General features: G+C 43.2%; 1 protein-coding gene across 2 annotated transcripts in view; it reads right to left on the bottom strand.

Moving 5' to 3' along the window:
* The window catches only part of Rassf3 (Ras association domain family member 3), a 70,052-nt gene that overhangs the window by 6,179 nt on the left and 38,621 nt on the right, over positions 1-25,252 (bottom strand). Inside the window, exons 1-3 of one of the 2 annotated variants that reach the window (XM_047551148.1) lie at positions 23,177-23,233; positions 3,586-3,693; positions 1,452-1,689 (exon numbers count right to left, since the gene is read on the bottom strand). In XM_047551148.1, coding sequence (XP_047407104.1) covers positions 1,452-1,689; positions 3,586-3,693; positions 23,177-23,218 — 388 coding nt within the window. In that variant the 5' untranslated portion in view covers positions 23,219-23,233. Of the gene's footprint in view, positions 1-1,451; positions 1,690-3,585; positions 3,694-23,176; positions 23,234-25,252 lie in introns of those variants that run through there. The other variant, XM_047551147.1, reaches the window with a different exon arrangement.

The following is a 25,252-nucleotide window of genomic DNA, read 5'->3' as shown; positions in this document are numbered from 1 at the left end:
CTTCAACCTCTTTGACAATGAAAATATATTGTCCAAAGAATGTGAATTCAAAGCTCTTGGAAAAAATCTCCACACAGATATACAACTGGCAACCATAAATAAATGAAGCATCAGAACAGAAGCTCTGGTGTCTTTACAGCTGTATGTATTTCATCTCTCTCTCTCTCTCTCTCTCTCTCTCTCTCTCTCTCTCTCACACACACACACACACACACACACACACGGTACTGGTATTGCCTGTGCTGTTGAAAGATCTGCCAGTCATGAGAGTAACATTTCAGCAGGATGCTTTCACTTTCAGACTGTGTAGCTAAAGTCCAGTTGAGCTGACAATGAAGATGGCAAGATAAAAATGCCACCCGAGCAGAACTACATGATTTGGTTACTTTCAGATGCAATTGTAGGTGCCAGTTTCCCTGTAGACATACATGTCTCCCAGGCCGCTGAGCCTGTGATCTCTGAAGGATGGGACCTTTGAGCTGTTTATCTTTGTATTCTGCAGGGCCTAGCCCCATGGGATGTTTAAACAAATGCATTCATGTTCAGCAACTAGCTATGTTTCTTTCTGTGAACCTAAAGAACGTTACTATCAAGTAAGGTCAATATATTTTCTTTAACGGCGACTTTAGGCTTTACTGAGAAAAACTAGAGCAAGCTTGAAGAGGTCATTACTTACACACACCATTTTCAAATCAGCATAAATTGCTGTTGTCCACCATGGGTATCAATCTCTGCTAGACTATCTGACCTAGAAGATCTTAATCATTTTCATACAGTAATTGAAAATTCCTTCTACCCACTGAATGTGGGCATAAAGTTTAGACAGACAGACCCCAGATCAAAATGTTATTCACTCATTTTACGTGCCTCTGGAGGCAGGGTGCCAAAATGTCCCCATGCAACAACAAGCTAAGGAAACAGAAGTACACAGGGTTGGGCCACTTTGGTCAGTGAGCTGAAATGTGCTGACACACATGTGCCTCCCCTCCCATTCTCAAGGTCTTCAAGAATTCACGTCCCCCAAAAAAAAAGAAGATTAGAGGAGAAGGCAAAAAAAAAAAAAAAAAAAAGAATACAAGTCCAGCAAGCCACTGCATGTGCAGATGAGCATCAAATGTGAAACATGCTATTTTGAAAACTTCACAGAAATATTCTTTTGTGTCTTAAAGGGCATTAAAATCAAAGCTACTCCTCTATGCACATCAACAAATCCTCCAGAAACACCCAACACATGCAGATGATTCTAAGCTCGTCAGACCAACAAATGTTCAACTCAAAACCATAAACAGTCAGGAAACACTAAGTATCTGCCATGATCACTAAGGCTTCCAGAATCTGCCCCGGGGTGGGGTTACAGTTTGACACAGGTAAAACACTGGTCTTCCTGTTCATGAGGACAAATGACAGAAACAGAAGCAGAGACCATCTTTGCTTCAAGCATAGCAGCATACCTTGGTCTTCCCTGTGACAACGCTTGTAAAGTGCAAACTTGGCTGGGCTCTCGGTCACGAGAAACTTTTTGAGCAGGGCCTCGATGACTTCACCAACGGTATTGGTGCTGCTGATGTGAAGTGTGTTCATACAGCCATTGCTGCTGGGGGTGACTTTCCCAGGGCTGGGAGAAGTCTGTGGAGGTTTGCAGAGTTCCATCTGCACTTTAATGAAACCAGTGTAAATCCCATTTGAATTCTGAAGAGGGAAGAAGAAAAGCCACTCTTAGCTGAGAGGACAGCACGTTTTAGGGCAGGAGTGTATCAAAGCCCAACAGAAAGCTCTTCCTCTTGCTCTTTTCGCTTAGAGCTTTGTAGCACAACTTCACTGAAAATTCCCCCAAAAGGAATGACCTCAGAGGAAGGTTAACACACGGCAGTAAACCACTTCCAGAGGCAAAGTCTGCCCAGCAGATGTGGCAATGAAGGCGCCTACCCCTGCTCAGCCACCAGCCCAGGAATCAGGGCCCCAAAACTGCAGGTGAAAGGTCAGTGGCCATTTGAGAGTTCACAGCCAGTGCAGCAGATGCTAGCCAAACCCATATGAATGAAAGGTCAAAGGATATCCCCAACTGAGGACTGCTATTGACACCAAAAAGGAAGGCCAGAGTTAGGACTGCAATACCGAAATCAACGGTGAGCTGACAAGAAAACAGGCTGTTTTTAACTCTTAGTGGCCATTAGGTATGTACTAGATTGTGTTTACTATATATAGCACTGGGTGCATTTCCGATGCCCTAAGTAACAATTTATTTTTTTCTAAACTTCAAGCTACTATGTGACCTATAGATATTACAAAAATGTCTGAATTTATAGAATTACTATGACTCAGTTGCCAAAATAATAATAATGGTCTTGTCTTCATTTTATTTAGGAAAAAAAAAAAAAGATGGTTGTGTCTTACTAAAACAAGTCATCAGGTGTTACATGTAAATATCACAGTTAAAGGAGAACATTAAAGACTTCCTTCATGGTCCCTTATTTGTCTTCCTTTACAGAAGATCAATTTGCAATACTAATTCCCTTTTTTGTGTATTGTACAACACTTAAAATTTTTTATCTTTGAAAGAATTTGGAAATTTCCATCTGCTCAATCTCCATGGGGGAAGAAATAAAAAATCGTGGCAAGTGGAACTTTTCTCCTTTGATGAAAAATATGTTTGAAACAGAAATATCACTATTGGAATAATGAAGGATAACTATTCTTGGGATTATCTGTTCCTCTCCCCTCTTTGGGGCACACTACCACCAGGATGGGATCCTTTATCACAAGGTTTCATAGTTAATAGCTCCTCCCAAGGGTTACTGAATTCATTTGGGCCTGTGTTAAACAGACTATCCTGTCTTTTAATGAATTCACAAGCCACAGAGTGACAGGCAGGGATCCAGGGGCCCTGGAAATGGCACCAAGGGATGGCAGGAGTTGCATGGGAGGTCACCAGATGGGAAGGCAATCAGTGGGTAAGGACAGACACTGGTTCAGTTTAGAGGAACATGAATACTGTAGCTCTGCTGTAGACCAGTTTCACCCCCAAGCCCTGACCTCCTCCCTCCTACATCCCCACTCCCCACAGTGCATCAAACAGTGTGGTACAGCCTTGTAGATGCCTGTAACAACAACATGCAGGAAGGTGAATATCATGCACCTCATCTTACACTGGCGGCCAGTGGAGAAAAGTCTTAGCTCAACTATACTCAATCCATGGGCACAAAATCTTCCTGACTCTTTCATACTTATTTTTACACAAGACAGAAAATACCTAAGGTCTTACTAGGATCTGGTTACCATCTTATATCTTAGGTAATATTAGAAAATCCTTTTGGGAAGATGGGGGTCACAAAATCTTTTAAAACAAAATTTTACTTTTTTGAGAAGAAAATAAATTTTACTTTTTTAGGGTTACCCTAACCACTGATTTTAAGACAAAGCTACTTCAAAATACAGACTTAATTTGAAAGCTGCAGAAACAGTCTTATCTTTCTGTTCTGCATATGAAATGTTATTCATATATTTTTAAATACATAGATTATACCACCACCAACTTCTATTTGTTTTTTGATGGATGTCAGCCTAAACAGTATTAGGGGTACTTACCAAGGTCATCTTCAACTTGTCTGTGACAGCTAAATTATATTTATGAACTTTCTCTTTGATTTCCTCTTTGCTGAGGTAATTGTGAATTTCCTTCTCTTTCTCCACATCCTAGAACGAAAAAAAAAAAAAAAAAAGGCCACGCCATACATTAATGATCACAGAAAAAAATGCAGATAAACCAGGATACTTTTTACATTCCACATAAGAGCAACAGGGAGCACTTTACCCTCTTTAATTCAAAAACACACACACACACATTCTCTCTCTCTCTCCCTCTCCCTCTCTCTCTCTCTCTCTCTCTCTCTCTCACTCTTCAGGCTCATCCACCAATCGTGGTTCTCATTCCTCAGACTACAGTCTTCTAAAGGCATATAGCAAGTAAAACTAATTTATCAGCAGTTAAAAGCAATACTTCATTAAATATTATTTTGCAAAACTGTTCTTGCTAAATTTCCCTTCTACAAAAAGATTAGTCCCCCAGAGAATCTCATAGTCTAGTCATTTCTATTTTATTTTATTTTATTTATTTTTTGTCATTTCTATTTTAAACAATTTTTAAAGACATACACCAAAAGCTTCTCTTTAGAAAATTCTGTGAACGTTATTATCTTAATAGCTCTACAGTATCCACAAAAAGTACAGTAGATAATAGGTATTAATTAATTAGCACTAATCACTGACCTGTCAAACTATATACAACTACCAGCGGGTAATTTGTCTTCCAAACAAATCCCTATGCCAAAATACAAGAAGCCAGACTACACCCACCCACCCACTTCTACCTCCCTCTCCTCCAGTCTCATCCACTTTTACCTCCCCACACCCTGAAGAATTCACTAATACTGGGAAGAATTCAGTAAACTGTGAAGAATCCGTTAATAATTCATTGTCTAAAGAACTCAACCAGTGCATGACATTATGCAGTAGCTAATATGTGGTCACAAATGGCCAAACTGTAGTGTTTTGTGACCCCCAAAGATACATATACCAGGCACTGGACTTGTATCACATTTAATTCTCCCAACAACCCAACAAAGTAGGCATTATTACTCCAGTTTCCAGAGATGAGATCAGGTTCTAGGAAGTAAATTAACCTGCCAAAAGAAACGAAACTGTTCAGTGGAAGCGGTAGAACTTGCTGAAGCATGACCCCGAAGCCCACCAACCCTCACTAACTCTAACCATTGAGACCTCTAAGAACCTCCAAATGGGTTTTCTCATTTAATCCTCCCCCAAAATGAGTGAATCGGCATCTACACAATGCAGATAAGAACAATTTACAGTAAAGTGGCTTGTCCAAGGGCAAACCCACTAGTACCAGACCAAAGTTCCATTTAATCTGGGTCCTCTCGTTTCCACTAAATTAAATAGATCTCCAAGATACTGGTGTAGGTAAACATTTGAAAACAGAGAAAAGCTGCATAATCAAATTCAAACCCAAGAAGCAACTCAGAAAAGATAGAGGTGCCTAAAAATCTTGAAGATCAAGAGAAGAGCAATTAAAATCTGATGATTCACACACACACCCCAAAAAGTCTTTGAAAATACGCCTTTTCCAGGCAGATACATCACACTACCCTCGCAGCTGGATATTCTCCAGGCAGGCAGGTGCGCCCATCTCCTCCCTGGGAGCTGGAGTTAGAAATACACCAGGAATGGCCACTCCACAATGTGCAGGAACGGAGAATCGAAATAAAAGGACTCTTGAGCCACTGAGTCTCAAGTTCTTTGACTTTAGACCCTAAGAGGGATGTGCTGATTATACATTATCTCAGCATTTTCAATCTCAGCACTGTCCTGGAACATCTGGGGAGGTTCAGTGCGCCTGGTAATACTAGAGAATCACCTCAAACTCCTTGAGAGCATTAGCACTGTTTGCTAATGAAAAACCCCAACACGATCTTATTTTTGGTGTCACTGGTTAGCGGGGAGAAGAAAGCTGTGGTTTCAAATAACTTTTCAAAAGCTTCAGTAACTATTTCCAAGGAAATTTAAAACATGTACCACATCTCTGCTTGCTCTGTTCTTCCCAGTCCACAGTTAGCCACCTACTGACCACAGTTGAAGAAGAAAATGAGATAGCCTTCATTGCTCTAAGTATTAATTATTGTTCAGACTTTCAAAACATATACAGTTATTTCTCAGTGTCAGCAAGGTACTGACTGGTTCCAGGACCTTCCCCTGTTCATACCAAAGTCCTTAGAAGCCCAAGTCCCTCACACAAAATGGCACAGTATTTGCATATTCTCTATGCATATCTTCCCACATACTTGAAATCATCACTAGATTACTTCTAATACCTAATACTATATTAAATGTTATGTCAACAGTATAATGTATTGTGGGTTTTGTTGTTGGTTCTGTTTTGTTTTGGTACTGGGGATTGAACCCAGGGGTACTTAAATTCTGAGCCATGTCCCCAGTTCTTTTTTTTGTTTGTTTGTTTGTTTTGAAACAGGGTCTCACTAAATTGCTTAGGGCCTCACTAAATTGCTGAGGCTGGTTTTGAACTGGGACTACAGGCATGTGCCACTACACCCGGCTACTTTATAACTTAAAATACCTAACACAATATAAATGTCAATGGTTATAATGTATTGTTTAGGAAATAAAGGCAATAAAAAAGTCTGTACATGTTTATTAGTAATGCAACTGGTGGATGAATTCACAGATACATATTCCACAAACACAAAGGACAGACTACTAGAAGAAAACAGTGCAGGACTTGTACAATCATTAATGCGAAATGCTTGGGAAAGCACACTGGCTCCAGGCCCTGGTCTGTCACCAGCATACAGGCTGGTGTTGCTAACCCTTCTGAGCTGGTTCCCTCACTTCCTCCTAATGGAAAGACTAGAGTATATCACTTCCACCATGCTTCCTGGGCTAATAAAGAATCCAACTGCAAAGATCTGATGCTACTTTCACTGCTGTGACCGATGAGGCACAACTGTTCCACATGAGGACTTTGGGCTGGAGGTGTGGAAGGGCTAAGAACGCTGGCCTGGCAGGACCTAGGTCCTCTCCCCAGCACTCCAAACACATACACCCCAAATAGCTAACTGCATGCATACAGTAGCAAATACACATCCAGAGGGCTTCACAACTAAGTGAGAACTCTAAGAATGAAGAGAAGGAAAAGGGTAAATGGAGGGTGTGATTAAGAGCAAAGAGGTTAAGTAAAGCTCCTCCATCCTTTGTCACAGGTTTTGCTGATAATGCTGAACTTAGACCCCACCCCTCCTCCACATCAGCAGGCCACAGTCAGCAGTCTAGAAGCTTAAGGAAAATCAGAAGAGCCAGGCAGTCTGGAAAGAGCGGCTTCCCCTGGATCACCCAGATATAGACAACTGAGATACTCTTTTGTAACAATTCTCTCTTCTCAGAATCAAAACCAAGGAAACAGCAGGGAGCAGAAACAGAAAAGAGCTGGTCCCAAGCATCTCCAGGATCCTCTCCAGGCTAAACATCTCATCATTAGAAGATTGCCCAGAAAGTAAATCCCAGAAAAGCAGCTAAAGCCCAAAGGGCTGCGAAGCCGTGTTTTTAGGCCAACTCATGCAGCAATTGTATGCCTGCTCACTCAGCAAATGTTTGCTGAGCATCTGCTGCATGCCTGGCACTTGCCTAAGTGCGGGGGACCTCACTCAGCAAGGGGGATGCCACCCCACCTCACACTGCTTACTGTCTACACCCGCACAGGTTGAGGACCAGTAAAGAGACCGCTCCCAAAGTGACAACCAAGCGCGCTGCCCAGTGGAGGACTGTGGCAGCACAAGAAGCCAGAGCAGGCCCGGGAGCCAAACACAGGTTTCAGCTAGTGTCCAAGCCAGAGAAAGACCCCCGACTTGGAAAACCTCCAAGCTGTCGAACCCTTTAAAAAAGACCTCCCCTTTTAGCTTATCCAGGCAAGAACCTCCTTCCTCCAATACAATGAGCATTTATAAGAACCACAGTGCTCTGGAATACAGGGATCATCTGCAGGAAGATGGGAGGAGAACAATTTTAAGGTAGCAGGGCCAAGGAGGTAAAAGGGCGAGTTCAAGGCGAGGGTTAAAAGGTGGTAGAGCAGGCGGGGCACAGATGAAACACCAGTGAGCATGAATGTTCACTGCAAGGTTGGGGAGGAAATGGTGAGGCTGCAGCAATCTGTGGATAATGCATGGGTTATTGCCCTTGGCAGTCAGGGAGGGTCTGACGCCACACCCAAGTGTCTGTTTGGCAGGTTGCAAGTCATCTTTGTTTAAGTCAGTTTTGTTTTACTTTCTCCAAACCCTCCAGCTCCTCAGAGAGGGGGGTCTTCCATGCAAGATTACAAAAACTATAGCCTCTAGATTCTTTGCTCATATTTCCAGCCAGTGAGTGCTCAAGAGCTGCCTTGGTTGGGTTAGCTTCAGTTCCTGGGTGGGGTCGCATCAGAGTTTGTTTTTTCACCAGTGAACCTCCAAAGGGACACACCCTGCCTCATAGATGTGCAGGCATGGCCTGCTCCCACAAGGTGGCATATCAGGCTTTCCAAAAATATACCCCCAACAAACCTGGGAAAAGGGTCTAAGAATTAACTCGTACTCTTCCGTAACTCTACAATTACAAATATGAAACAACAGGGCTGGGATGTGGCTCAGTGACAGAGGGCTTGCCTGGCATGCTGAGGCCCTGGGTTCAATCCCCAGCACCACAGAAAATAAAATCACAGTTCTCACCTTCTAACTCTATGATCAAAGTCAATTTATTTAAGCCCTCATGTTTTAGCTGTGTGACTCAAGGCAAGTTATTCAACCTCTCTGAATCTCTGTTTTCTTATCTCTGTAAAAAATGCAAAACAGCATCTCCTTTATACAACTGTAAAAAGATACAGTACAAGCCAATATTCAACAACTATTTACTGAGTGCCTACTGGGCTCAGGCACTGTGCCAAGCCCTTCAAGCTTAGACAGTTGTGGTCCCTGCCTTTGCGCCTCTTCTTGGCTGACAGCCTGGTAAAGTTTGCCTTTCTCCCCATCCTAGCCCCTTGTGTATGTTTGGGCTCTTTATTTTGCATCACAGACCTTTGAGAATAAAGCAGGGCTGGGGGTGTACCTTCATGGCAGGGTGTTTGCTTAGGATACAGGAGGCCTGCAGTCCCATTCTCAACAGTGAAATGAAGGAAGTAAGGAGCAAGCTATTGACAGGTCTCTCAAGAGGGGGCCAGGGTAGGGGCACAAACAGATTTTCTGATCAAGTGGGGAACACTATCTGCAGAGGGCCTGCTGCCAGGGGCATCACAGACGCTCAGCAGGTGCTGCTCACCCGGCCCCTGGAAGGCCCCACAGCCCCCAGCTGCATCTGCTTTGACGCCTCAGCTAACTTTGGGATCCAGCCTGTGTCAGCGGAGAAGGGTTGAACTTGCCAGACCCATGGGTGTTTTCCACAGGTTAGACTCAGAATCATGAATTCCTACTTTTAATATTTTGGAAATGGGCAGTTGCCTACTGATGTCCCAATAGACTGGGGTACCCAGTGTGAAACAGAAATAACTGTTCCAGTTTTGTAAATGCACAGATTAAACATCAAGCACCCTTCATACCTAACACAGCACACGGCTCGAGCAGCGGGCCCCTGCTGCAAATGGACGTCAAGGCCAGTTCCAGCTGAACGGAATCTAGGTACTAACTCCTTTAGACATCTTCCTGCCAGGCCCTGTTCCAATAAGGAAACCAAATAAGGTACTGTGGACCCAAACAAAAGAGAAAACCATTCTCTGGGAGCAATATCTTTCCACTGCGATCAGGGAGGGACCTACACACAAACCCCAGGCAGGCCTGCTATGAGGCGTTTACTAAACTCAGTAAACAAGTGACTCTGGGAGCCACAGTGCGTGTAGTTTGGGGGGTTGGAAATTTCTTCCAGATTTTTCTTTTAGGCGTTCCTGAACTAGATTTTAAAGTATGATCAGCTGTGAGAGCCATCCATGTTTAGCAGAATCAGGCCTGGCTGAGCCCACAGGATACTGAGGTCTGACTCCCAGAAACTGGCAGTCCTGAGAGACTCTTTCAGATAGCTGGGAGTAAGTGGCCCTGTACAGAGGTGGCTCACCCCTGAGGAAATGCTATTTCTCTAAGCAAATGGCTTCCCTAACTCCACCCCATCCTGTTCCTCACAGAAGCCCCTCCCGATCTTGGCCCCTTTACCTATACGACTATAAATAAAGGTGAAGGTGGGCTTCTCCATCTTGTTGGAGGCCAGATCTAGTATGGCCTGATCTGTCACACCCCCTATCATTGAAAAGATTATTGGTTCTTGTGTTTATTAGTAATTAATTTATAGCCAGCACTGTCTTCCAAAAGAAATTCCTTCTCTGATCCACGCTGGATGTGGCTGAAACCCCCTACAATCAACAGGATGCGGGGGGTGCTCCTCTAAGGAAGCTTTTAGGTATGCAAAGAGGAGATCATATGATGAATACAGAAGGGGCCCAGGTGTGGTGGTACATACTTGTAATCCTGGAGACTCAGGAGGCTGAAGCAGGAAGACTGCAAGTTCGAGGCCGCCTCAGCAATTTAGTGAGGTCCTAAGCAACTTAGTGAAACCTTGTCTCAAAATAAAAACTAAAAAGGGCTGGAAATATGGTTCAGTAGTTAAGTATCCCTGGGTTCAATTCCCAGTATAAATACATACGTACATACAGAAGGGGATGTCACAAAAAAACTGAAAAGCTTTGACATGGTCCTCCAGGCCAAAAGCATGTCTTGCTCAATGCTAATGAATATGGATGAGAAGGGCCACAGGGGACACTCTAGTATCTACCCGCACTGTCCAGCATTCTTCACTTTCAGAACCACAACCTCTAACATATCAAAGCAGGCAAAACACTAAGGGACCCAGAAAGTTTTCTCAAGCAGGGACCAAGTTCTCAACAAACACTAGGGCTACCCAACAACAGCATTTTCTGTAATAATAGAATATATTATTCTATATTTGTGCCAGCAGCCACATGTGTGGCTTCTGAGCATTTCAAATGAAGAACTGAATTTTAAATCTCATTACTGGACAGTGTAACTCGAGACCATAATGGACACAGGCAAAGAACAAAGAAAGTAAAGCAACCAGAAAAAAACACAAAACAGGATGTTAAGGAAAAGACATCCATTCTAGAGCACAAATCCAATTCTATTCCTGAAGAATGAAAACAGCTGTCCCAGGGTGCTCCGAGATCGGTGGTGACCTTCAAAGTACAGTATGCTGCCCACCATCGTGTTCTCGCGGCACTGATCTGAAAATCCCGAGGAGTGCCATGTTTGGATGCCCAGTGCTTATCTTGTGCAGCCCTGGCATGCTGATTCACCCTGGCCACTTCACAGTTGGGACTGTTCCCCTGCCAGATGGGAGGATTTTTGTTTTTAGATGGCAAAATATAGAACTGGTACTTTATTCCCATTTATGTGGGGATTCACGAGCTCGCATTGCCTCAATTCAGCTTACAGGCAGGCAACTCTTTCTGTGCTGCCACATAAGCACACTGGATGCTACGCATGCACCCAACAGCCAAGGATAAGAGGGATCTCACAGTCACCACCTCACCCCTATCCTCCTTATAGTAATAGATGCACCGCTATTATTTCAGGGTGGGAAAAATGAGTGGAAAATGAGTAGAAAGGACAAGGGTAATGCACACAGTACTACAGAATAGCAGAAGACCACATCTCCCAAAGGGCACTCCACGGAACACTGATTCTCCAAGATGTTCTGGAGACAGAAAGGGCACTACTGAATCACTTGCTCCTTCTCCCTCCCCACCCCCAGACTCTCAGTGCTCTTCAAAATACTGAAGTCTCTAAGAAGTTCTGCAGTTAAAAAAACCAATAAAAGCAGCTGGGTGCAGTGGTACACGCCTATAATCCCAGCGGTTTGGGAGGCTGAAGCAGGAGGATCATGAGTTCCAAGCCAGCCTCAGCAACTTAGTGAGACACTGTTTCAATAAAAAGGACTGGGGATATGGCTCAGTGATTAAGCGCCCCTGGGTTCAATCCCCAATACCAAAAAAAAAAAAAAAACAAAAAAAAACCCAAAAAACCAGTAAAAGCACACGCAGCCAAGAAAACGTAAGGAAATGGGCTTTTAATGTTACAGATGTGCTGCTCATTAATTATAAGCAAATGAATACATTATTTTTTAATCTTATTAGCCATTCACTTATTCACCCAGGATTCTGTATTCACTAGGGGATTGCTAGCACACCTAAATCATAGCTGTTGAACATGGCAATATTAAGGATCCTCTTTGTCCCCAAAGCTTCTTGTTAAACAACACCCAAGAACACATCTGAGGGGAGCCTAAATGGGTATTTTAGATGACTTCCAAAAAAGTGGGCTACAAGAATAGAACTAAGCAGCAGCCTTATAAGGACGTAGGTCTGCATGAGCCTTCTCCTGCGTGCACCAGCAAGCCAGAAAAACGTGAGCAAGAACACACTCAAAAACTCTACGCATGCCATGGTGTGCCTGCCCTCCCACCACTGCACCGCCCTACCAGTCAGCATGTTGAACTCCTCCTGCTGCTCACCTTGGGGTCTTTGGTGTTCAAGATCCCACCCACCCAGGAAGCCGCCCTAACCACAGCAGCCCTCAGTTGGAACCTCCGTGCTACCATCAATCTGGCTCCAGGCACCTTCAACAACTTGTGGCTCCTGTGTTTACTTTTACTTCTCAACTACCCTACCTTGTTTTTTAATCTTTTACTCCCAGAATACTATGTCGGAACTAGGTTGGTGCTGGACAGAGAGGTAGGTGGCATCTATCAATTGATTCTGATCTGGTCATGGAGCCCGGCCACAAGCCTGCATCTGCCATCCATCCTCTTGTGTATGCCTTATCAATCCGCAGGAGATTTTTTGCTGGCTTCTCAAAACTGAATCTTCAGAGGCAAACAAAGGGCCTTTATAATATCAGATACAACATTTTATATGCTTCTGCTATCCATCTGTATCATCAAAGAACAAGAGTCCTTCAAAGCGTGCCCCTTCAATACCCTCGCTCACCCAGGACCGTGAAAGCAGGCACAGGCCCAGCATGTTAATAAGATTAATTGCAGTTGTGATACACATTAAAAGAGCTTCATCTGAGCCTCCCATGACCTCACTTTTTAAACCCCCGGGTAACCACTCCGCCAATACCCTATATGGTTGTACTTTTATAACCGGGTTGTGTGCCAATAGTCCAACAGCCACTCGTTTGTTTGGAGCCAGAAAACAAACTTCGAGGTGGACCCGACTCCCCAGAGTGCCCCAGCTTGAGGTCCCAACCTCAAGGCATACCAGATTACACTCAGACTTAGGAATCCCAGTTTCACATGTTTTAAAAGGGAGTCAACTAAGATGCTATTAATTTCTGAAAGGTAATACATTTCACAACTGGCTTAACTTTCTTCAAATTCTAGGTGAGTTAGGTAAGAGGAAAGCGGCCTCAGGGCCATCATCCGAATCCAGTTAATCAACCTGGGTAATTAGAAGAGGCACGTGGCCACGGGTGAGTCAGCACTCTCCCCAAGGCCCTCCTCATGGGGCTCAGCCAATGGAAGCAGCAGTGGATTCTTAGGTTTTCGTGGGAAAGCATGGCCTCAAGAGCTCAGTGTCCCTGGTTATTAAAAGAGAGCACTGGACTTCGGATCCTTTCCGTGTCAATTTTATAATATTCTATTCCATCTGCAACACTACCCTAAGCAAATACTACAAAGGAAGTACACTGAATATTAAGAAAATTAGGGGGGAAAAAAGAGAGAGAGAGAGATTGCTAAGGAGGTCGGGAAGGAAGTGAGACTAACAAGTCAATTCCAAGTTGTGACATAACGCCCACCCCAAATTCTAGTATCAGAACTTCTTGCTGGTCGAGGCCCTGAGGGTCATCCAGTCATGTTTTCTTTGGCTAATAGCAATTACAACTGTGGCCCCAGGGTCTCACTGTCCACTGATTGGCCCTGGGGCACAGGGGCTTCTACTCTAAGGTCAGAGTTTAGGGGTCAGGTCTCTGGACTGCCAAATCCTCTATGGAACCTTTGAACCTTGGTGATAAGGGGAGGTTCCGGAGAAAGGCACTGACTCATCTGGAGGTGAGCCCAGCAGGAAGCGGAGAGGAATGCTACAGCAGCCACCACGGCAGGTGGGGCCACTGGGAAGCACTGCAGGTTCAGGTGCTCCAGCTCCACCAACAGCAGGAACCTAAAGGTCAAGGGCAGAGGTTTGCCAACAAAGAGTGGCCACTTTGCCAACTGAAACCTAATTTGAAGAGAGAATAGCCTTAAGAAATCAGAAATTTCTGTAGATCATCACCCCAAGGGAAATTATCTGCAGCAAGTTGACCTGAAAGACATGCCCACAACACCAGGGTTCAAAGGTTCCACAGAGGTTTTGGCACCAAAGATATTTGGTGTCCTCCTCCTTGCCAATTACGAGTCTAAGTTGCTGCACATGAAGAAAGGCTTATATCAATTTAGACTCTATGTTTCCAGGCAATGGAGTTAAAATGCAGAGACAACAACTTGTATGGGATGACAATGTCCAAGAAGAGAGTCCCGTTTAACTCCTCCAGAGCCTGGATTTATAAATGCACCAGCCCAGCCTGTTCACACACCACTCGCTAGTACCATCTGAAGTCTGCAGCACCACAAACAGGGAGATAAATCAATAGTCCAGCTAAGCAAGTGCGCAGCTCTTCCCTACTCCCAGTACTGGGGATTGAATCCAGGGTGCTCTACCACTGAGCTACACCCCCAGTCCTTTTCACTTCATATTTTGAGACAGGGCCTCACCAGGGGTCTCACCAAGGTGCTGGCCTCAAAGTATGATTCTCCTGCATCAGCCTCCTGAGTAGCTAGGATTACTGGTGTGGATCACCATACCTACCTAGCTAAGCATTTAAAAAAAAAAAAAACAGACAAATTTGAAAGTCAGAAGAGGGCACAGGGAATAAAGTGTTTTATATCACTCTTGTTACCATTAATTCAATCCACTCCCTCCCTTGCACCCTATGCCACTCTCAAGTTGCCTCTGTTCCTAGTCCTGCAAAAGCATGGCTGAAGTACTAAGTGCACAGGACTCCTCCTGCCACAGGCAACACACAAAGAACAAGAAAGAAGCCCCTCTACTGTCCTCCATCATCAGGACACTGACACATGCCCAAAACCCCACCCACAGAGAACACCCACACAGCTACCTCTGCACCTTAGCACCACTTCCTTTCCAAGGGCAGCTCCAGGAGTTGATTTTTATCTACAGAATCACCTTCCTCCTTCCTACCAAGGATGTAAAAATATGTCAAATAATCAAAAGATACAGTAGAGAGATTCAAATCAAACCCAGGAGGATGAGTGCTTCCCAGAGCTGCACATTTTCCATAGAGATCACCTCCTGGCCTCCTGCTCTGGTGTGGGTGGGCAGAGAAACACACAAATCATTGGGGGCATGTCAGGAACATGGGCTGGCCAGAGTCAGGATAGATGCTCACGGAGACCACAGCAGAGAGAAGGGAGAAGGTCCTCTGCAGGGAGAAGGTCCAGGCCTAGTACTCCTGGCCATATCACCATACCCAGCCAGGTGGCCCAATGTCGGCCCACACATACTTTTGAGGGCTCAGGCACAGCCTGAAAAATGAAATTCTCTACATTTAGAAGGAAAGAAAAGTCTTCTCAACTCCACCTCCTCTTATTCTGCCTCCCTTTCCTATCTGGTCCCTATTCCACAACTGGATGAGTCAGGATCAGCCAACCCAAATCCCTGGGAGCAGGAATGGGGTGGGATGGGGACAGCAGCAGTTCCCCTTGTTGAACTTGTGACCACCACACTCCAAACACCATCCCACACCCTCCGTGACCTGACCAAATTCCTACAAAAAATTCCCATGAAGACTTTGGAACCAGGTACCACAGTTACTCTTTATTTTGCTAGAAGGAAAACAGGCTTTGGAGGATGAATTCACCTGAGAACATGCAGATAGTGGGGGCTAAATGAGGTTTGTGCCTGGTCTGTCTGATCCAAAGACAGTAAGGCCAAGCAATAAGAGGACAGCCCCACAGACCAGGACGGAGCACGCCGGGATAAGTGGCCCTCCCCACCACCCACTTGGTTTGTGGAGGTCTGGTCAGTTAGTCCAGTAGCCATCTGAATTTTGCAGAGCGGAAGAGTAATACACCTGGCAACTTACTAGGGAATTATTAACCTGGCCAAGGTCAAAGAGAATTAATTAAAAAATTAGAATACTGTATTTCCAGCATTAAGGAAATGGCTGAATACTGTCATGTCCTAAGAAGGAGCCGTTAACATGAAGCCTGTAGAAGAGTTTTTAAATGAAATGAAAAAAGAAATCGGGGAAGAAACTGTATACCTTGTAAGACAAACAATGTTTAAAAAAAAAAAAAGAGCCTAAAGACTGAAAGGAAATAGGCCAAATACTAATAGTGGTTTGTGCCTGGTTGATGAGACTGGGGGTGCCCCCTCCTCTTTCCAAATTAAATTTCTAAATTTTTACTAAATTTTCAAAAGAACATCTCAGGAGTCTGTATGATTTAGTTAATCAGAGAACAAAGAATGAAATCTGGAAAAGGCAGGAAGGCTTTCATGTATAAAAAATAAAATAAGCAGCCTTGGAAACAAAAATAAACACAAAGCAACTGAGCACTTTGCCAGCAGACCACTTTCATGTGCCGACTGCCACCCCCAAATTAACAGAGGCACCACCATGGCAAGACTGAGTGTTCTGCTGACAGCCGACTGCACTTAGATACTGACATACAGAAGGTGCCAGAAAGAGCAAAACAGAGATCCCTTTGGTAAGGGAAGCTGCCATAGTGTGATCTGTGAAATAAAATGGACTTCTCTGGCCATTAAAAAGTTAATAAGAATACTGTTAACAAGGGCTGCCAAAAGGAAAGGTAGGTTTTAACATCACTTAATCAGGTGACCAATTTATAAATAAAAGCTACTCTCCAACTGCCTTGGAAACTGGGCTGCCAGTATTTTATTTTATTTTATTTTTTTGGAATTTATAACAACTTACATTGTCTCTGTCGTGCAGAAGTGTTACTTGTATAACTTGAGGGTTCACAAGGCCTCCAGATCCTTTTCCTCCACAGTGGCAAGCACAGGAAGTCCAAGGCAGAGAGGAAGCCTGCTCCACCTTTTTCCTCATGCTGGGGGTCAGAGGCCCAGGCAGGCACCCCAGAGAAGGGCTCAGTTATAGGTCTGAACTGCAAACCTACTCAAAAGGCTGATTTGCAGCACAGAGAAGAAAAACAGAAGTTGAGTTAAACCATGGTTAGCACTACAAGCCCTATGGATCAAAGCGGTATGGACTCAGCTTCACAGCTGTACCTCGTTCCAAGCTAAAGCTCTGGACAGGAAGCGAGGAGCAGACACTAAGAGGAGGGTTAGGACAGAATTAAACACAGGAAAGCACTGCTTAGCACTACATCCTTCTCCCCACGTGTGCCACTGCCTGCAGCAAGTGTCCCTGAGGACACCGAGATTGTTTCACTCCAGGACATCTAAGGAAATGCCAAGAAAGAAGGTAGGATTTTACATGTGCTGGGCCAGATCCCTTATACATACATGTGAAAGTTTCATCTTTACACTCATTCACTTAAGCTACCCAGGAATTAGTTCATAGGTCCTGTAACATGCATAACAAAACTAAACTTCAGCAGAGCACGGGTATAATCCCTGCAACTCAGGAGGCTGAGGCAGAAGGATCCCAAGTTTGAAGCCAGCCTCAGTAACTTAGCAAGACCCTGTCTCAAAACAAAAAGCAAAAAGGGTACCAGGTAGGTACCACGTAACTCAGTGATAAGGCACCCCTGAGTTCAATCCCCAATATGCACAACAAATAAATAAAAATTTAAAAACTTAAAAAAAAAATAAAATAAAGACATTGAAAGAATGTTCTCTTCAAGGCTTAAACAGATCTTACTATTCAACCCTGGCTACAAAACCATTTCAGGGTATGACCCAAGTTGTTCTAAGGAGTGTATAATAAATACAATTCTTCCAATTTATTTAGTTCCTTAAGAACAATTTTGTTCCTCCCAAAAATTCAAATTGAAAAGTCACCATGGAGTCACCCACTCTACTGAGAACTACTTTCCAATCACCTGAAGCTCCAAATCAGAGAGAACAAATGGACTGGTGTAGAGGAAAGCACCCTGGGCAGGCTGGGTGACATTTGCATCACTGGTTCTGAGGAAGTGCAGGCTATTCACATTATTCCTTATATAACTCTCCCAGCAGCCCAGGGGGAAAGCTTAATCCATTGTATAGATGCATAAACCAAGGACAAGGTCATAGAGGAAGAAAGAATATGAACCTATTCCAAAACCAAGCCCTTTCTACTCTTACCAAATTGCCTACAGAGCCCAGTAAAAATCTGTTGCCAGCCAGTATGTTACTTTGGGAAAGTACAGAACCTCGTGGGTGCCAAGTTCTCACCTCTCAGTGGAAATAAAGAGCTAAAGGAATCCCCAAGTCTGAAGAAGAAAGTGGGCCTGCATCATAGCCAGCCCCTCCATCTGATCTTTTAGGGGCCAACAGTCTGCTCTGACTCTGGGGATGGGGGTGATCCTGCAACTATGCAGCTGGGCTTCAGGAAGGCCACTTGCACACAGGAACAGCTACATTCTCTACCATCGGCTTTATCCATTTTGGGAGATAAAAGGTAAATTTTGGTCTTCATCTGCCTTTCTCCTGTCTCCTTCTCAACTGATTGAGAAAACACAGGTATCAAAGTGGGATGAAATTTGATCCTCCTTAAATACCCCAACACCTAGAAAATGGGAAGACATCTAAGATAGAAATACTAGAAGCTATGACCCAGCCCCAAATTTACAAGAGAAAGAAAACATGTATGCACATACCAGACTAAACTGTTAACTAGCCTACTTGCAAAAAATGTGTTCCTATGTTCCCCAATTGCCTACAATGAGGTAAAAAAAATTTTTTTTTCTTTTTTGCAGTACTGAGAATTGAACCCAGAGCCACTGTATCACTGAGCTACATCCCCCAACCTTTGTATTTTTATTTTGAGTTAGGGTTTCACTAAGTTGAAGAAGTAGCTGGAACCACAGATGTGCACCACCACACCCATGGAGTAAACCATTTTCAAAGCACTGATACTGTTTTTAAAACTAAGACAAGTCTCAGAAATGTCCAATGCAGAAGAAAGGCAGGTAGTGGTTGGCTCTTCTCTTCCCCTGCCCCTGTCGGTGCAGACTCCTCAGCTGACCCTCCTTCCACAACCTGTCCCTGTAACACTTCTGGGCCACTGAGCTCTCAACTACTTTTGCTCTCACTTTCTTGCTTTTCTGCCCCTCTTTCCTTTTTCATTTTCATGTGAAAAAACACATCTCTTTATAGACACCACTAATAAATAATATTTTCCTTTCCCTCTGCTTAGAAATGGACCTATTTTGGCTTTTCTTTCTTTTTTTTTTTTTTTGCGGTGCTGGAGCTCGAACCCAGGGCCTTGTGCTTGCAAGGCAAGCACTCTACCGACTGAGTTATCTCCCCAGCCCCCTATTTTGGCTTTTGACAAATTAATCTGTTAAGCAACTAACTACTTAACAAACAGTTTTTATGAAGTACTGAGACACAACAGTCAACAGAGCACAGGCATGGGGGTGTGGAAACGGTCACTAAGAGGGGACAAAGAGGCAGGTGATACAGAAGAGCACAGGAAGAACACACCAAGACATCTCTGGAGAAGAAGGTGTCTAATCTGCAAACTGCTCAGTGGACTCTCCTGCAGGAAGGTTGTCCAGAGCACCCGGCACCACAGAAAGAAGTAGCCAGAGCACCTAATGGAGCGCTCAGGAAAACCACAGTACACAGCTCAAAGTGGTTAATTTTAGACAAAGAGAAAATACTTAGCATGCTGCTAACGGGTATTTTTAGAGTCTGTTTCAGTTAACCACTCTGAACTCATCAGTACTTCAAAAGAAAACAAGTGAAAGACAAGCCAGAAAAAAGGATTTCAAGTCTATATTGGTAATGGTTTTTCTTCTTTATGCCTTACTTCTTTCATCCTAAATCAGAAAATAAACATCAGCATTCCATAACTAATTCCATTCTATAGCAAACACCATAAGTATTTGCCTAGTGCTAGAGGAAGAATGTTGACTACAGCTGCTTATTCTCACTGTAGATCTTGAAAAAAACACTAAACAAAGTAAGACATATGAGCAACAGGCCATGAATTAAGCTCGGAACAGTATGCTTTCCGTCCCTTCACCATACTGCCTGAGAATGGACAACAGCCCCAATCCCATTCCGGCCTCTTAAAAACTTCTAACTGGCCCAGCCTGAGACTGAACCAAATTCCAGGGCTTGGGATGGGGTATTTCACACAGTTCAGTTTTCACTAGGTGGTGGCACCTGCCATTTTCTGCAAAAACACATGGGTCTTGGAGATTGAGGCTGTGCTGCCAGCATCCTGCTTCTCCTTTTCATATACATTATTAACCCAGTCTCTTCCTGCAAATTCCCCTCATCCCTGGATTCCCGCTGGCTGGCTGGCCCGTATGCAAGGACAAAGGGTCACTGCCATTACACTAGTTGTGCTGGTCACATTGTTCTCCCACTTATTCCACAGTGGTTATGGGGTACCCTGCACTGCAGTTTGGGAAGATTCAAAAACAGACTCTGCCCTTGAGGAGCTCATCCTAGGAGGAGGGGGAGGGACAGGGTCACAGCGCAGGCTGGTTTCTTTGGAATAGTCCATCTTCCCTAAGATAAACTGTGTGCTACTGGGTGAGGGCTGATGCTGCCCTGCAGTAGGTTTACTCCCATCCCTATGGAAGAGGGGTGCTTTGTTTTTGTGGAACCATTTCCAACTCACAGCTGTGATGTCCTTCAAACCCTCTACATTTTAAGGCATGAATCTCAAGAATAAGGTCATTTTCAGGCTGGATGCAGTGACACACACCTTAATCCCAGTGACTCAGGAGACTAAGGCAAGAGGATTGCAAGTTCAAGGTCAGTCTCAGCAACTTAGTGAGACCCTGTCTCAAAATAAAAGAGCTGAGAATGTAGCTCAGTGGCAAAGCATTCTTGGGTTCAATCCCCAGTACTAAAAAAAGAAACAAACTAACAAAGAACAAGGCCATTTTCTTACATAATCAAACCATCCTTATCATACCTAAGAAAATGAATTATAATTCCTTAATATCATCCAATATCCATCCCACATTCAGAATTCCTCTGTGCTCCCAAAATACCTTCATGGATATTTTTGATCCAATCAAGGTTTTCATATTGGTTGGTAGTTTCTTTGGTCTTATTTTAAAACACTGTGAAATCGATGGAACTTTTCTCTGCGTTCACTAACATGTCAACACTCCAAGAGGGACACAGAAGAACAAATATAATGGAAAAAAAGTAATGTTGCATTCTAGATTTCAAATGTTTTAATTTACAGATAACTGGAATACTGGGTGCATCAAAAGGTTTATACTGTTAAATGGTTCACCACTGCCAGGTGAGCCTCAACATCAGGAATCCATCTGGAGAAAGATAGACTGATGCGGACCGTGAAGGCTCAGTCCTGCCTGAGGTGTCTGGTGACCAAACTGTCTCATGTGGTTTTCCAGTCTATTTCCTTCCTTGCAAAACAGAGATTATAGGCTGGACCCTCATTCCTGTGGCAACTCAGAATAATCAGCAGTTATCCAGTTATTTCCCAGGTAAACAGATCTACTTAAAAGGAAGCAAAGTTAGAGACAACCCGAGAATTTTCAGGAAGACTACAGAACATGCCAGCTAGACCTTTGGGAATCCATTCAATCAGTACTCAGAGGGTCCCAAGATATTGTAGCAACAGGAGGGCAGACTTGACCTCTGCCCTGCAAATGTGAACCTCTTCAAATAGAAAGTTCCTAACGCCATTACCTACCACCCACTTACAAGGTCCCTGCAACATATGTTATCTTGACCAAGGAAAAGTCATCTTTTAACACAGCTTTTGTCTCTCAACACTTTCTAAATCTTTAGACCTCAATTTCTTTTCAGCAAAATGAACATAATAAATACACCTGCCCTCAAAGGACCCTTGTTCAGAGTAACCAGATAACACAGCAGGAACACTTGAAAATGTTTGTTTAGCATCAGTATCATTGCTACTACTCTTAGTGTTTATTACTGAACTTGGTATTTAACAATAATGTTAGATTTATTTTATTTGGTTTTTTTGTGGTTTTTTTTTTTTTTTTTTTTTTTTGCAGTACTGAGGATCGAACTCAGGGCCTTGTGCTTGCAAGGCAAGCACCCTCCCCAGTCTAATAATGTTAGATTTAAAATCTAAAAGTAAAAACATTTATCAACTGGTCGATCTGACTGGTGACTCTCAAAATCTATATTAGAAGTGAACAATGGCCAGGTGCAGAGGCATACGCCTGTATTCCCAGCGGCTCAGGAGGCTGAGGCAGGAGGATTGTGAGTTTAATGCCAGCCTCAGCAGCTTAGCGAGAACCTGTCTTTAAATAAAATATTAAAAGGGCTGGAGATGTGGCTCAGTGGTTAAATGCCCTTGGGTTCAATCCCCAGTACCAAAAAATAAAACAAAACAAAACAAAACAAAAAAGTGAACAATGAACAAACTCTTTCCAACAGATGTGAAACTAGTTGGAACGAATTTTAGCACCTACATTGGGCTAGATGCACATGATATCAAACCATTCTTCACAAGAACCTGGTGAGTTGATAATAATAATTACTTTGAACATGAGAAAACTGAGAAGAAATTAACCTACCCAAATTGTACACAACTGGTTTTAAAAGGGACTGAGATTCTAACCAAGATCCATGCAGTTCCTAAAACTTGCCACTACACTACTTTTTTGGTATAAGATGATGATTTAGGGCTTGGGTTGCAGCTCAATGGTAGAGCATTTGCCTAGCATGTGTGAGGCATTGAGTTCAATTCTCATACCACATATAAATGAATGAATAAAATAAAGGTCTATCAACATCTAAAATTAAAAAAAAAAAAAAAAAAGAAGAAGAAGAAGATGATTTAGCCCACAAAGTACCATAACCAACAGAGGACTTTATAACTTTTAATTTTGGACCTCTACCTTTTAAGGGCTGCGGAGCGGTGGGGAGGTATTTTCAATGGACACCTATCATTAAAGTGACTAAGTCACCACTGCTAAACAGATACAAACACTCTATAGAGAACTGAGATAACGAGCAGCAGCATTTGGTAAGTGGTTTAAATATTTTAATAATATTTTTTAAAATATTTAAAAAATTTTTTTTAGTTGTAGATGGGCATGATACCTTCATTTTCATGCTGAGGATTGAACCCAGTGCCTCATACATGCTAGGCAGATGCTCTGAGCTACAGGCCCAGCCCTTAAAGTATAATTTTTAACACCAGTTATAGAATCATATTCCTTAAACTAAAAAGCACTACCAAGAAGTAATCAAAACTTAAAGGTGTAGGCCACTGAATAAATTTACAACCCTAAAATGATTTGGGTTTTCCAAAATCCAAATTTAGTCAGTAAACAAGAAACGGCTAAAGTTTGGGAAAGCACTGTATCCCCCCCCTTCCCCATTAATCAGCATGCAACACACCTTTACTGGTTTTCTCATCCTCTTCCCTTCGTCCAAGCACATTTCTAGAAACCTGGCTGTACTCTGGGAATGTTACTTCCTGTTGACTAATGATTCACCAGGTAATAACATAAGAAGGGCTCTGCTATGTACAGATCCAAGGCTCCTGCCTTAAAATCTTCTCCTCCAAAATTCCCCCAGGGGATGAAAGGGGAGGGGGAACTCGGAGGCGAGCAATGTGAAGAGAAGTGCCAGTGTGGGAAAGATGGGGAGGATCAACATCATGTGCATGCTCCAAATTTGGTACTTATGTAATAACTGCTTCTAGCACTGTGCACTTTATCCACAAAAGTGGCCCCTCCAGTTTCTATTTAAAGCCCTGAGTCTTCTTTTAACAGAAGACATAATTCAGAGTTAAAACGTAATAGCCAGAATTTATTGACTGCTTGGCACTATTCTAAGTATTCTTCATGTATATCCAAAGGCCACACACAAATGTCCCCCCACAAACCATATGCCTATTGCTGGGGCCCTCACTCCCAACCCGGCAAGACACAGAGCCCAAAAAGCCAGGGACAGCCAGGAAGTTAATTTCAACTCTAGGGTGGGGTCTGGTCCCCAGCTGGGAATTAAACACATTTCACATGAGAACAACATGCAGCTATAACCCTTCAACATTCCCCTCATCCAACACACACACCCTGATCCTCCACATGGAAACTTGACTTTCTTCTCCTTGGCACTTACACTATCTGGTAAATCCTGAATTTTAGGTATTTATCTTGTTTATTACCAGCTTCTCCCACAAGAATCAGAGCTCCACAAAAGCAGAGATTTTCTTTTCTGGTTTGGAATCCAACACCTAAAGTAAGCCCAGAATATAGCTGGTGCTCAATAAACACTTCTGAATGAATGATACATTGCATCCCTACAGAGGACTCTCCCTAAGAGTCTGCCACGCACCAGGTAAATTCGAAAGTTTTAACCAAGAATCATTATCAGCAATTACATGAGCAAAACGATTTCAATTTGCTCCTTAGCTGCAATTTGACTGAAGCCAGAATCTGGGCCCAATGCCTGAGCAAGGGCTCCTTCCCTCCACAACTGCCTTCTGCTGTCAAGACCCAGACTCAGAAACGACTTACCGGGGAGGGTAAGTTATTCCACGAACCAAAACCACAGAGCTGAGTGATTAACAAATTGAAAGGAAAGCTCTTTGTGCTTCTATGGAAAAGACTGGAAGCTGATGGGAAGAGAGGGACAGAGGAACACTACCAATCCTCCAAATGCAGGAATGCAGAGAGGAGGCAGGGAGGGCTGCACTCTGCTTGCTCCCACCTGGAGGGAAAAGCAAAACCTGCCCTCATCCAGAAGGGAAGAGATTTTTCACAAACTTCTCCGTTTTTATTGTTTTTTGTCCTCTCCTAATTTACAAGTTTTCTTTTTTTTTTTTCTTTCTTTTTTTTTTTTTTTTTTTTTTTTTTTTTTTTTTTTGTGGTGCTGGGGGTTTGAACCCAGGACCTTGTGCTTACAAGGCAGGCACTCTACCAACTGAGCCATATCCCCAGCCCTACAAATTTTCTGTATTGGGTATATATTATTTTTAGTCATTAGGGAAATTTTTATGTTAAGAAGAAAATTTCCCAAAAAAAAGAAAATTTCCCTACTTTTAAAAGGAAAAAGCAAATAAATCACTTTTTCTTATAGATTTGTGACCTCCTTAACAGTCAAGAAATTAAGACTCATGACAAAATATTGACCTTCCTTAAGAAACATGAGGTTGTATTTGTCTCTAATAGTACAAAAACAGGTTCCAAAAGCAATTTTCTCACAATACTGGTCAATATAAACTACTCAATACACACACCTTAAACACCATGAGTATCTTTTACTTTCCTTTAAAGTATCCATAACAATGGCTCCTGAACATAACTGGTCAATGATCACAAATTATAAACAACAACATTTTGGTTGTTGTTTTATGGTGCTGGGGGTTGAACCCTGGGGTGCTCCACCACTGAGTAACATCCCTGCCCTTTTTAAATTTTATTTCCAGACAGGGTCTAAGTGGCCCAGGCTAGCCTCACTCAAAGTTGC

The sequence above is a fragment of the Sciurus carolinensis genome, chromosome 4 (assembly GCF_902686445.1).
Source record: "Sciurus carolinensis chromosome 4, mSciCar1.2, whole genome shotgun sequence".
Lineage (NCBI taxonomy): Eukaryota > Metazoa > Chordata > Mammalia > Rodentia > Sciuridae > Sciurus > Sciurus carolinensis.
Note: the sequence above shows the minus strand (reverse complement) of the source record. Positions and strands in the feature narration are given on the sequence as shown.